The 13,446-nt window shown below is 44.1% G+C and overlaps 1 protein-coding gene across 1 annotated transcript in view; it reads right to left on the reverse strand.

Annotated features, from left to right (window-relative positions):
- LOC109323795 (deleted in malignant brain tumors 1 protein-like) overlaps window positions 1-13,446 on the reverse strand; it is a 189,414-nt gene that overhangs the window by 164,550 nt on the left and 11,418 nt on the right. The window contains 2 exon segments of the mRNA XM_019555460.1: window positions 3-112; window positions 426-470. Coding sequence (XP_019411005.1) covers window positions 3-112; window positions 426-470 — 155 coding nt within the window.

Below are 13,446 nucleotides of genomic sequence, written 5' to 3' on the forward strand. Positions count from 1 at the left end.
GCATCGCTGACATCCCAGGAATCATCACAAACCGTCCCCCAGGCTCCGTTGTAACTGATTTCAACACGGCCCTCGCATCTGTTCCTTCCATTCACCAGTCGGATGCTTATTCCTTCAAAAGCACAGCAAACAATATGTCATCTTATCACAAGGCCTCACACTCGCTTGCATCTTGGCATGTTCTTCCCCGTGGTATTATCACTTTCTCTTAAAGACATCTGAAGTGCCCTAGGATAGCCAACTCAGTATGCCTTCCTGCTGAGATACTGCGGGCCCCAGAATTATTTATTCTCGTTGTTTCTACAACCATATCACCAAACTGACACGTTAGACTTGACACTTGTATTAAATTCTTTTCTGTGAGCAATCAGTGAAGACTATCGATTATAAATATAACTAATGTGAGGAATACTAATGAGAATTACCTGCGGTAGTTAGCCATGGGTCAGAAGTGCCTGTTGTACGTCTGCCTGACAAAAGACAAGAGAACAACTGTCATACACAGTTCAGTTTTACTATAGGCGAATGCACCTTGGTGCTCAACACCGAGTCCATTCAGGGGAAGCAAGAAATGGCCATACTCTGCATACATCAGCCTGTAATGCAGGTCTGTCTTAAACTCAGCCCCCTGGCCAAATGCAATGGGAAGTTTTTCTAAGCCACTTGAGCCCAATGCTTATCCACCACTTCTTGATGAGCTCCTATGAAGGCGAGTCTACAGCCCCACCTCCTTCCAGGAAGTTTTGAGATTTACTCGAAATTGGCTTTGCCTTGTATCCTGTCCCTTTTCAACACTCTGGCCCTTTCTGAAGCAGCCAACACAGGGCATCTCGTCCAAGTATGTGGAATTACCGCAGTTGTGTACTGAACCCTGAGTCCTTGCAGTATTAGAGTTTACGTCCTGCCCTTACGTAGCAACTGATAAGGATTCTTCTGGATACTACATCATATACAGTCTCATAACAGAACTAACTCTCCCTCTCTTTAGGTAATGTAGGATAGTAAATAGTAGAAAAGCGCCTGAGATTTACCTGTTGTATTCATCCATGGTGGAAATGTAGCGGTAACACCTGTCAGTGCAATAGAGAACAACATGGAAATGAGGTCTACAGACTAACATTGCAAAGGACAGATTCCTATACCCAGTAATGTATCAATATAGCCTTCCTTCCAGCACTGACATTCTCATGGCTCTTTCCTGGGTGCTTTACGCATGTATATCATGTTGAGAAAAACAGGATTTTAGGCTTCCTCATTAGCGACCATGTTACAGACATGCTTACTCACATTATGGGCAATCTCATCCAAATCTATGAGGCTCTTGTTACTTAAATCTATGAAAACTACTTCTAGGAAATGCCTACAGATATGAACCACCCACTGAATGAATTCTCTGTACCTCCATGGGACTAGCTCAATAGTACTCTAGTTTGGTTTGAAATACGATCACCTTACTGTGCTGTCACAGCCCCATCTGCCTATCACTGATTTGTCTGAGGGTTTATGGAGACTGCCGGCCTTCAGTACTTGTTCTGCAACTACACCGGTCAACAGCAGGGGAGCGAGCCCCAGTGGTTGAGAACATGCACAGAGTGCAAGGCTCAGTAGAGTGGGAAGGCACCTCAAAGATCAAGCTCAGCTCCCTGAACAAATACAGGAGGAAATATTTCCTCCACCTTAGATCTCTTCTCAAGAAACTTATTCTAATCAGTGGGTGTCTGGGCAAAAGCTGTGCTGAACAGCACACACACAATTGTTTCTTTTGGTCAGCTCTAATTTCACACCTATTAACCCTTCTGTGCACACAGAAAGGGTTGCTCTTCTAATGTCGTCCTCAGGGCTGAGCGTGTTCTGCTCACCCATGCAACATTTGCCAAGTGATGGACTGCACGGCATCTTATTTCCAATTCCCAGACGGCACTGTAGGCTTGGGCTGTTGGCTATGGCATTCAGAGCTCCAAACACCATTTCTAACTTCAGGTTTGCCCTCAATTTACCTTTCAAGCTCTGGGGCTGAGCTTCAGTGTGTTATGGGGATACCCAGGCCATTTATACTTTTCGTGCACTTACTATGTCATGACTAAGGTCTGAGTCGCAAAGGCAGCATGATATCCAGAACTTAATATCCCCCTCTTGAGGACAGTCCGCTGGCCCTCAAATTAACTCATCATTTCTACTGCCTTATCCCAGAAGTCTGGTACTCTAGGACTTAGCAGATGTGTCAACATCTCTTCTGCATGCATGCAGACAATTGCAGCCTATACATATAATTAAAGTAAGAGAAACAACTAAGAATTATCTGCTGCCCCTCCTGTTGTGGTTCTCGTAGCCCTAGGGGTAGCTGACAGGAAAGAAAACAATCTTTTCTCCTATGTCTGAAGAAGGGTGCCTGTCCCTGAAAGCTTCTAATTAAAGATTTATTTATTTTTTTGAGCAAAAATAGAGATGGTCTAACAAAAGATGCCATCTCTACCATGAGGTCTCATTCCTTTTGCCTCTAGACCAATACAGCTACAACCTAGATACCGTTCTTCTTCATTTACATTTTATTGTGTTTGTACTATACTGCAAAGCAGGTAATGCAAGGCCCTGTGAAATTCACAACTGAAAATACCCTACCCTCCTGCTGGCCCCAAATTTATTCTCACTTATCCCTTCTGCTTCTCCAGCCCAAGTCTGATGCAATAATACTTTGGATTGTTTCAGCTGTGATCTTCTGTATGTAGAGGGCTTACTTTTAGCAGGCATCTTCATACCCTTCCATAACTAGTGCAGTCTCTTGCCCTGTTCACAACTGCACCTATGTGGGGAGTCCAGGGGCACCACATTCCTAGCCCAACAGAGGCAACTCTCTTTCAGTGGGAATTCTTACAAACTGACTGTTTTCCTAGGAAGTATTTATGACAGCTGTGCGAATAAGGAACTATTCAATTCAGGTTTGGAATCCGCCGAATCAGATGCCAGCGATTTGATTCGGCACTCCAAATTGGTTTTCCGCTTCGCTTTGGCCAAATCAGCTCCGAAGGTTGGGAGCCTATTCAGAGAGTCGGCCATAGGGTATAACGGGGAATCAATGAAATATCTATACCTTTGTTGTTTTTTGTCTGATTTGGATGAAACTTTCAGGGGTGGTAGCCTCGCTGAGAGCATGAAGCCTGCCAAGTTTCAAGATAGGTGCAGGGGTTTGGGGGGAAACTGCACCCCAAATTCTTGTAAGCAATACTCATGTCACACTTATGTGTTACACCACAGGGGGGGTGAAAACTGGATAGATTGTAGCCCCTGCTGAGGCCAAAAACCCTGCCACATTTTAGGGAGATAGGTGTAGAGGTTTGGGGGAAACTGTACCTCAAGCTGCATACAAGTAAAACTCGTGACATGGGGGTGACACTGTGGGTGTTAAGGCGCAGCAGAGTGAAAGCTGCAGGCCAAGGAAAAGGAAAAAAGAAGAATGAGTGAAAGTGAATGAAAAACTAAATTTACCTGCAATCTATAAAAAACCAAGACTGACAAAAAGGCATGTGAGGCAATCTCATATTTTAAATAGTCCGTCATTATAGCCATCAGCCAGGCAGTGCATGTGGTGCATCTTTGGAAGCAAAGTTAAAATAAGCCTACTGACCCTTCACAGACTTGCAGACATGCTTACATTTCCTGCAGTCCGACCGAAATTGTAAACTGAAGCTTATGCTGAAAGTCTCCCAACAGCTAAGACTTCTACTTTGCCTGTCATAAAGCATGCTTGCTAGAACTCTACATGTTGCTGTACACATAATCTCTAGGAAGAATTTCATAACTCATCATCAACATCAGCACTTGTGATGGGATGGAGAATATACAAGACAAAAGATCTGTACAACAGCACTGCCCCTCTCTCCAAAGCCAGAAATGCTCTTCTAGCCTGCACTTTGGGTGAGGACACTCTCCAACAAGCGCGAGGGGGGGAACTTAATAGTTTATAGTTAAATTTGCCAAGATGGGGGGGACCCCGCCAGCCCTTACATTTATTTGTACATCTATTTTATATGAGCCAGGTTGAATTCTGAAAGAGGCTATTCAAAATTTAAGCTATTCCAATTCAGCTATTAAAGATATTCAGAATTTGAAATACTCTCCTGCAAACGGCATGATTCACTATCACCACTTCCTACTTTCCCAAAGGACTTTGGTCCAGTTAAGGCTCGGCAGGTAAATATCCTGGTGCATTTTACAGTGGATACAGAAAACAGTACAGCTTCCAAAGAAATAAAGGTCAGTGACATAACTGAGAATTGTCAGTTGTTGTTGGCTGTCCTGTAGGATGACTAGAACAACTGTTCATGCCACAGAAGAACAACTGTTCATGCACTATACCAATGAGGAGCATTTTCATGAAGGGGCTGTATTTTCTGGCAAAATCCAAAAATGACTTAAAGACACACTCAAAAAGGAAGAGAGAAGATGCAAAACGTAAGAGGCAAGACAGCAAGAAAAGTATACCAAACAGATTCCAATTAATATACCTATTTTCCCCAGACTATGGCTGTGTGTAGTCAAAACAAGGGGCACGTGTGCACGACACTTTAAAGTGGGTTAAATGCTTTTGCACTGCTTTAACAGTGTTGGTGTTTGCATGCATCGGCAGTCTATTGTGCAGTAATTCCAGCTGCTGTAGCACATTCAGCAGCATAATGTGCCTTAAATGACTAGGGGTGCAGCAAACTAAATATGACCTTCGCCTGCCAGCAGCTTGCCCTCCCCTCCTCACTGCTGGAGAGGCAGGTAAGTTCAGGCATGTGCACGACCTGCGGGGTTTAAAGGGCCCTAAATTGAAGCAATGTTTTTAAAAACCCACTGCTTCAATTTAGGGCCCCTGATTTGGCTACACATGCCCTAATATTCTGAACCCCACACTCATTCTGTTACAGGCAGCTTTTATAATACTTGAAGTAATAATGGTTTAAACTTACTAATACTATAGATGGACATTGTATGTGTTAAGAAATAATTCAGTAGCTCTCTTGTTACGACACTGAACTTATTGCAAATGTTTTGGTCTGAATGTAATTGCAAACAAACGGCTCCGACAAAATAGTGGTTGGTGGGAACAAGTTAAATTTCTCACCAAGCAGATTATTAAACAATAGTAACAATTAATGAGTTTAGTTAACTCACATTATTCAACAGAACCCCCAAATGCCATTTAATCATTGCACAAAATCACTGCAGTTCTCTCTGTGGAATCAGAACCAAAACAGTTTTTTTATATTTTTGTTATAATGACTTTTTTTTTAAATGTAGCAATTTACCTGAGATGTGCTGTAGAATTCCTGGGCAGAAGAGTAACATCCAAGTCAGGATCTTGGCAATGCCCATCTTGCCAGAGCTCCCGGCAAAAGGGAGCATCAACTTTTATAAGCTCCATCTGGAAAGGGGCATGGCTTCTTTGTATCATCACAGTAAATCAATGAAAAGTTCATTCCTAAGGTTATTCCAAGTTATTTTTAATCATAATTGACTGTTACTTCCTTGTCACCGAACAAAAGTACTATTTGAGCAACAGTATTTTCACTCCCTGGAGAAAAACCTTGGTGCTGCTGTTATTGCTATAAATTATACCAGTCATGCTGTGACATCAAAAATACCTTTGGAGCCTATGTAATGGTTCAAGATGCTTTGTTTTTGCAAGTAACTGCTGAAGACATGAAAGTGGGGGTTATCCTCAAGGCAATGTGAAAAGGCTTGGAGGGCTTGCAGAAGGGGTTCCAGTTGACTTGGCCTTCCTCTGAGAGGGATTCCCTTTCGGGTGCCTGAAATGTCCCGTAGAGTATAAACATATAAGTTTCAGCTAGCTTTACCGTGTACTTGTGAACATGTTGCTCTTGTGAACGAGTGATTACTTGTTAAACCTTGTATACCATTCCAGAGAATCAAGGAGTTCTTGGAGACCAGACTCTGAGAAGCAGTATTTTATATCATATAGGACTGTATACAGATCAGCTGGAGTCACTGTTTAAGGAATGTATTGCTCTTTCTTTCCCTGGGCACTCAGAAAGATAGCAAGGGTGAGATTCAAAGAAAGACATGGGCAAACTTGAAACACCCAAGTCCAAAATCATGATCCAAAAAGCATTGCTTCAACGGTTGCTCCTCCTGCTCCTCCTTAACATGCAGCCTTTTTGAATTGTCATCCTGAAGTCCTAACTCTCCCTCTGCACCCTATGTAGAGACAAGGTTTCTAACTCTAGAGTCTTTGGATTTCACTCTGGGGTCCTAACATCTAAAAGTTTTTCAAGTACTTTCTAATGAACTTCACAAGGGCTTATGAGTCAGGGGCACAAGGAGGGGGAATCCTCCATTCTGTCAGTATTTCATGACCTTAAATAAGTGATCATTGGTAGCACCTTTTTCTCGTCCCAGTGTCTTCAGTAGAGTTCACATGGGAACCACTTTAAAGAGCATATGAGATTACCCAGCTATTATCCTCTATTATGTTAATACAATATTCTTGCTTGGAAGAGGTAATTCACAATCTGTATTACTGGGGAATGGCACCCGAAATGCCTGTTGGGAACCATCTCTATGACAATGTGCTGTGGCACTGTGATCTAGCAGTTACAGCATGGAGGTGGCAGTCTCTTGGTTTCTGCCCTGGTTCTGCCTGACTTTACTGGGCAGTAATCCCAGTAGCAAAGGGTGCCTATACATGAGCAGTGAGGTTGCAACATGCTTTGTTAACAGCGTGTCGGAGCAGACTCAATTAACTGCTGGAGCATGGTAATTACCACGCTCCAGTGGACTCAAGCATTTCATGCATCAGTGTTTCCGCACTGAAAAATGGCACTGGGGGCTCTTTAACTAAAGCTTGTTCAGTGAGCTTTAGTTAAAGCACCCCCAGCACCATTTTTCAGCATGGGGATGCCGACATGCAAGACTTTAATTAAAACGGCTCTTGGAGCTGTTCTAATTAAAATACGCCCTCCCCCCCCACTCTCGGAGCATGTGAATAAACATCTAAAGTGACCTTGAGCACATCACTTCAATTGAAGTCATTGAAGACACTCCTGCTGAGAAAGCCCACGGGGACTTCAACCATACCAATAAACTTTATATGTTGTGAAATCCCGATTAGCATGTCTGGCAGTTTATTTGAAGATACGTCACTGGAAGGCAAGGAAATCAACTTGGAAAAACGTTGATTACAGACATATCAGAGTCCATCCCTGATGAGCTATCAGGAATCTGTGCTCCTAGAACGTCTATCTGGGTCAAAGCAAGTGGAGGTAATTTAGGAGAAAAGACATGACAGTGCTATGGAACATCCATTTTAAAACAAGTATCTAAAAAAAAAAAACCTGCCCGCACAATACAAACATCTTCCAGCACAATTTACTCCATATAGTTATTTATCTCAGTCTGCCCTTTACTGGATTTATCTTAAAGTAATAAATGCTGCTTTATGAATGACTAGTAAAATGATTCAGCAATGACACATTTACAACAGTCCCAGGACATCGATCAGACTTTTGTACTGAACTGACATCTTCATCAAGCTGGTCTGGCTATAGAAAGAGATGCTTTTCCCCTTTGTGGCTTAGGCAGGGGGTTGGACTAGATGACCTCTGAAAGTGCCTTCCAGCCTGACTTCTCTATGATTCAATGATTCTCTACCAGTTTGAGAGGTGGAAAGAATCTGGGCAAAGACTAATTTCCCCTACAAGTCAACTACTGAGACCAGGAATATGGTAACAATTTTGCAGATAATCGTTTTTGGTCACAGGTGTGATTTTTTACACAGAGAGTCATACCATTAAGGCCCCAGTGTTACTACAGTTATACCTGAGTAAATATGGCTTATGCTTGTATAATAGATCATTACCTTTCCCATATAGGAGTAAGTCCTACAGGTGTATAACTGTATCCACACTGAGGAGAAAAGGGGGTTGCAATGTTCTCTGTGCTAGAATAATTATTTGTATAACTTCTTAATGTAGACATGTCCTGAGTAATATTCTGTGGTTTATAGAGGACAGCTAGGACTTAGCTAACAGAACATTTAAGCAAAACATCTGGTTTGCTGTAGTCTCATCACAAGGAAACATGCGCCTAAGGGACAACTCTCAACACTCTAAGGGACACTCTTTCAACCATACATACATTGTGTTGTAGGGGTATGTGGTAGTTCTTTGTCCAGCCTGCTTGTATGCAAAGTTATAACTGCTCAATTGTAAGAAAGCAGCCTGCTCACTCACTCATGTTCTGAGCCTAGGTTGAGAGATAGTAGCCTATAGTTCACGGCAGGAGGCAGAGGGGTCCAGGCCACACATTGCAATGTGGTGCCATGCAGGGGAATGGGAAAGGCAATGTAAAGTAGGTTATGGAGGCATGCTGATGGTCCAAAGGCCTCTGCCACCCAGAGGCCCTCACCAGTGCTGCTATGGGGCTGCAGGAGGATGCCTCTGACATGAACCTAACCCAAGCAGGGGAGGAACTGGAGTTCTTTGCGAACTAGGAACCTCCTTTTGCCTAGATACCATGTAAGGACTGAACTTGTGTCTTGGTGAGCCAAACACTTCACAGGTTTCCACCCTCACTAATCCCCACTGACAACACATGCTCCTTCCCCCACCATGCAGCACTCCACTCTCCTACCATATTTCAGAGCATCTGAATAAACTGATTAGATTATGCTGATCAGTCAATGACCTGGTTTCTTGCATCTTACTATATGATTCAGTTTTCTATTATAGTAATAAATATTACTCGTAAATATGCCATGTGCCACAGACAAAATGACATCTCTACAGGGGCTTTGCAGTCCTTCTTACAATCTCTGCCACCCTACCACTCTTCACTCACACTGAGTACTCCCAGCATTAAAGTATCCTTACTTTCAGCCAGGCATCTCAGAGTCCCAAGAGCCAGAGGCAACTGAGTAGAGGCTAGCTGCACCGCAACAAGCTGGCTGCGTAGGCCAGAATCCAGGCAGCCTGAGGGAAGCCACAAGTAGCTGGATGGAGCTGTAGCAGGGAGTGGCAAGCTGACCATTAAGCCCAAGGGGAAACCCTTGTGTTTAATTAGAGTCACCTGATTGGAAGGGGACATAAGCCCACACTAGAAGCAAGGGGTAAGCAGTCATGCTACAGGGAACAGATCTGGGAGAAAGGGACTGTAGCAGGCAGCCTGACAAGCATCCTCACCACCCACAAGAGGTGGGAGGTAGGGCTTGCAGGAAGGCATCAACCCAGAGTAGGGGGAAAATTTGTTGTAAGTAGTTTTTTGTATTTGTGTTGTGTTAAAGTTGAAACCAGAGGACCTAACTGTGGTGAAAAGATGGCAGGGAGGCCACAGGAGCACCTGAGAGGTACCCCACAAAGAGCCCTGTGGAGAGGGGGGCGGTCAAAAGGGGGCTGGCACCAGAGAAAGAAGGTGCAGCCTTGCCTGGGTCTGGGACCACAGCAGACCCAGAGACCAGGAAAGCCAAAGCCAAGACTAGGAGCCCAGAGACAGACATAAGGAGAGAGCTGAGGCTGAAAAAGCCAGGCTGGAATAAATGGGCCACGGCTGGAGGCGAGCAGACAGAATACCAGTGGGCTAAAGCCAAGAAGGCAGATGCTCCAACAGGAAGGTCCAGGTCAAAGCGGACTAGGGCTTTCTCAGGGACCATGGGGCAGCCTTCCTTCTACAATAAAAACAACTGCATCAAGGCATGGCAGGCAAGGGGAAAAGGGAGGGTACCCTGAAAATTCAGAGCATGGCCGAAGTCATGTAGCCACCAGGTGGCGTCACAGCGGCCTCTTGGACCCAGTCTCACTACAGGGCATTTCTCCAGTTGTCCATGCTTTAAAAGCTAGTTTAGTAACATTTTCCTTTTTTTTTTCTTTGACTCAGCTGCAATATTTGGCTTCTACCATCAGTTCAAGTCCCAATATCTGTTTGTTTCAAGCAAGGCTTCATGTCATAACAACAGTGCTACTGAATTACATGTGAACACCTACACTAGTGCTAATATCTAGTGCCCTGCAAGTGTAAGGTGGGACTATTCAAAATGCCAATGTGACCTAGGAATGCAAACTCAAGGGAAGTTCAACTTGTACTCCAAAGTCATTTGGTTGCTTTAAAAAATGCCACCGAGAGATTTCATTTTATGCAGAGATGAAGAAATATCCAGTTCAAACATTTCTTTGTCATCATTCTAGAGTCAGCAGTCAGTATAAACAGCCTGAATAGCTTAGCTTCGTGCCTAGATATACCACATCATATTTCCCCCTTATGTTATAAGTTTCTCATCTCCAACTCAACCTGTTCATTATTTAAGGTATTTTCATAACTAAATTTCTACAATTACCAGTTTTAAGGTAATAGAAAAAACAACAACAACAACAACAACAACCCAAAGAAAATACAACAGTAGACAACCTGTAAGGTACTTGGCCATGGAGGTTCACACCAACACTACATGGATCTTTGAATGACCCCCTGACTCTACTGTAAGCACCTAGAATATCCCATACTCTCCAAAGCAATGATCTTACCAGTGGTGCTGAACTACATCTCTTCAATTCCAGCAATGCCTGCTCTCTAAATTTCCACTCAAAGATCCCTTAAAATACATTAAAGTTTCAAGCATTACAAAAGTGCTTTATTATTCTGCATTATTGTACGGAGGGGGCAGTGGTCTCTAAAAATTCTCTCTGAAGGTCCTGTTCTTCTTAGCAAATACGGCACAAGCCTGCACTGAAGTTTTGTAAGCTTTACTTAATGTTGATGAAGGCACATAGGCACCATTCAAAACGTTGGCCCCTCTACATACAGAAATAGTGAAGGAAAATCTAGCTGTGCTTAAGAAATAGTTGGTTAGGAGTGGGTGCTAGAAGAAAGATGTAGTTAGCTGTGTCTGTTTGAAGTCAGGCAGAAGGCAAGGCAAGGCAACAGCTTCAGAAAGAAATTAAGAGAATGAGGTGGGAGGGGGGTAAACTGAAAATTCTTAAACCTGTGAATTGATTTAGTTTATCAAATGTAATACACAAACATTTGTTTTAGCGATGTCTCAGGTTCAGAAAGTTTGGTTAATATGGAAAAGAGATTGGCTAGGATTTTCAGTCATATGAAGGTCCAGAGTAAAATGAAAAACAACTCTGTCATAACAGAAGGCCTGCAGAAACATGGAGCAGCAGCAAGACTTCCATACAGGAAAGCTGTTTCTTCAGTTCCCATTACTGACTCTGAAATACAACACAGCCTCATAACCACAAGATGAAAATATAGCAATAATCATAAGAGTCTTCCATTAATCTTTTATAAGTAACTCCACCTCAAAATTAAAAATGAGAACTAGTCTTCATTGAAACCATTATTACAACCCAGGAAATTATGTGCATAAAAATTCAAAATTATGCACAGAAAAATTCAAAATGATGTGCAGAAAATCTGAAATTATGCAAAATAATTATATTTATGTTTTTAGAAATTAAATAACACTATTTGAACCTTCTTTCGAAATATATGCAGGTACTTGTATGTGGGAGGTGGGGGCATCAGGTGCGCCTGGGTGTGGGAGTTTGTGAAGATGTTGGGGGTGTGTGGAGGGTTGTGAATAGGTGTGGGGTCCCCCACCACACACCCCTGCCACATGCCTCCTCATGTATAGCCTTCAGTACAGTCCCCACTGCCACATGTCACGCCCATGCACAGCCCCCCACCACATGCTTCCCCAGTACGGCCCCTGCCACCACCCCCCCAAGCTCAGCCCCTGCAACTACATGCCCCACTATGCATAGCCCCCACCACCACACACCAACCCCATGCACAGCCCTCGCCAGCACAGCCCCACTGCCCACCATTTGCCCCTCTCCCTGTGCACAACCCCCTACCACATGCCCCCTTTCTTCCCATACACAGCCCCCACCACCACACACCTCCCCAGCACAGTCCCTGCCACCAGCAGGCCCTCAGGGAGCTCAGGGCCACAGCAGGCAGAGTCCCCAGCAGTGTGCAGCTCTGGCAAATCCTGGGGGCTTTGCATGGTGGCCCACACCCACTCCCCTCTCCTGCAGGCAGGACCTTCCCTTCCCACTCATCAGCTACACCCCCAGGAATTATGCAATATTATGCAATTATTCGCAGTCATGAATTTTATGTGCAAAATTATGCAGATGCATAATACCCTGGGGTGTACATTCTCTCTGAATGCATTCATTTGATACTGAATTAATACTTTACTACTTGTGAAATCCCTTCATACAGCTGTAACCTGCATTAATCTAATCTAATCAAGTATTTTTATTGACCGTTATCATAGACATTTCCCTAAATCCCACATTGTGTAACATCAGTACTACTGGTTACTTTTTAATACATATCCTGTTTAAAGGGCACATTTATAACAGCCATTTATTATACTGAATTGCCATGGATTTAAAACTGTCACCAACAGAAAACTTCACCAGCAACTCTAGCAAAGCATGAGTGACAGTTAAGCCAACCATCATTACAGAAAAGAAAATTTCCTGAGAGCATGTTACCCCACATATGCCTCTGAAGCACCTGGTACTGCCCATTGTGGCACTAAATATGGCCATAGAGACCGGTATGGTAATTCATAGAATCATAGAAGTCGGGTCGGAAGGGACCTTGTAGATCTTCAAGTCCGACCCCCCCGCCCGGGTGGAAGAAAAACTGGACTCAAATGAGTCCAGCCAGGTAGGCATCAAGCCCCTTCTTAAAGATCCCCAGGGCAGCAGCCAGCACCACCTCCCTAGGAAGTTGGTTCCAGCTGCTAGCCACCCTAACTGTGAAGTAGTTCTTGCGGATGTCTAATCTAAACCTACTCTCTAATAATTTGTGAACCCATTGTTCACAAGGGGGCATTGTTCATGCAAGGGGGCGCTAGGGGAAACAGTGTCTCCCCCAAACCCTTCCAGTCCCCACTAGTGAGTTTATAGACGGTCACCAGTTCCCCCCTCAGCCTTCTCTTGTGAAGGCTGAACAGGTTCAGGTCCCGCAGTCTTTCATTGTAGGGTCTGCCCTGTTGTCCCTGGATCTCGTGGGTGGCCCTCCTCTGGACCCTCACCATGTTGTCCTCCTGAAGTGGGGCACACAAAACTGGACGCAGTACTCCAGCTGTGGCCTGACCAGTGTCACGTAGAGGGGGAGGATCACCTCCTTGCCCCTGCTTGAGATGCACCTGTTGATGCACAACAAGATCCAGTTAGCCCTGCCAACCATGACCTCGCACTGTTGGCCCATGTTCATCTTGGAGTCAATAGCCTCCTTACTCTCAAGAAGGGAGTTTCCCATGTTATAAGTGTGCTGCTGGTTACTACTGCCCACATGCAGCGCCCTGCACTTGTCAGTATTGAAACGCATCCTGTTTTTGTTAGCCCACCTCTGTAACCTATCCAGGTCTTGCTGCAGTCTTTCCCTCCCTACTAGCATGCTCACCTCACCCCAAATTTTGGTATCATC

The sequence above is a fragment of the Crocodylus porosus genome, unplaced genomic scaffold (genome assembly GCF_001723895.1).
Source record: "Crocodylus porosus isolate Cpor-Errol unplaced genomic scaffold, CroPor_comp1, whole genome shotgun sequence".
Classification (NCBI taxonomy): domain Eukaryota; kingdom Metazoa; phylum Chordata; order Crocodylia; family Crocodylidae; genus Crocodylus; species Crocodylus porosus.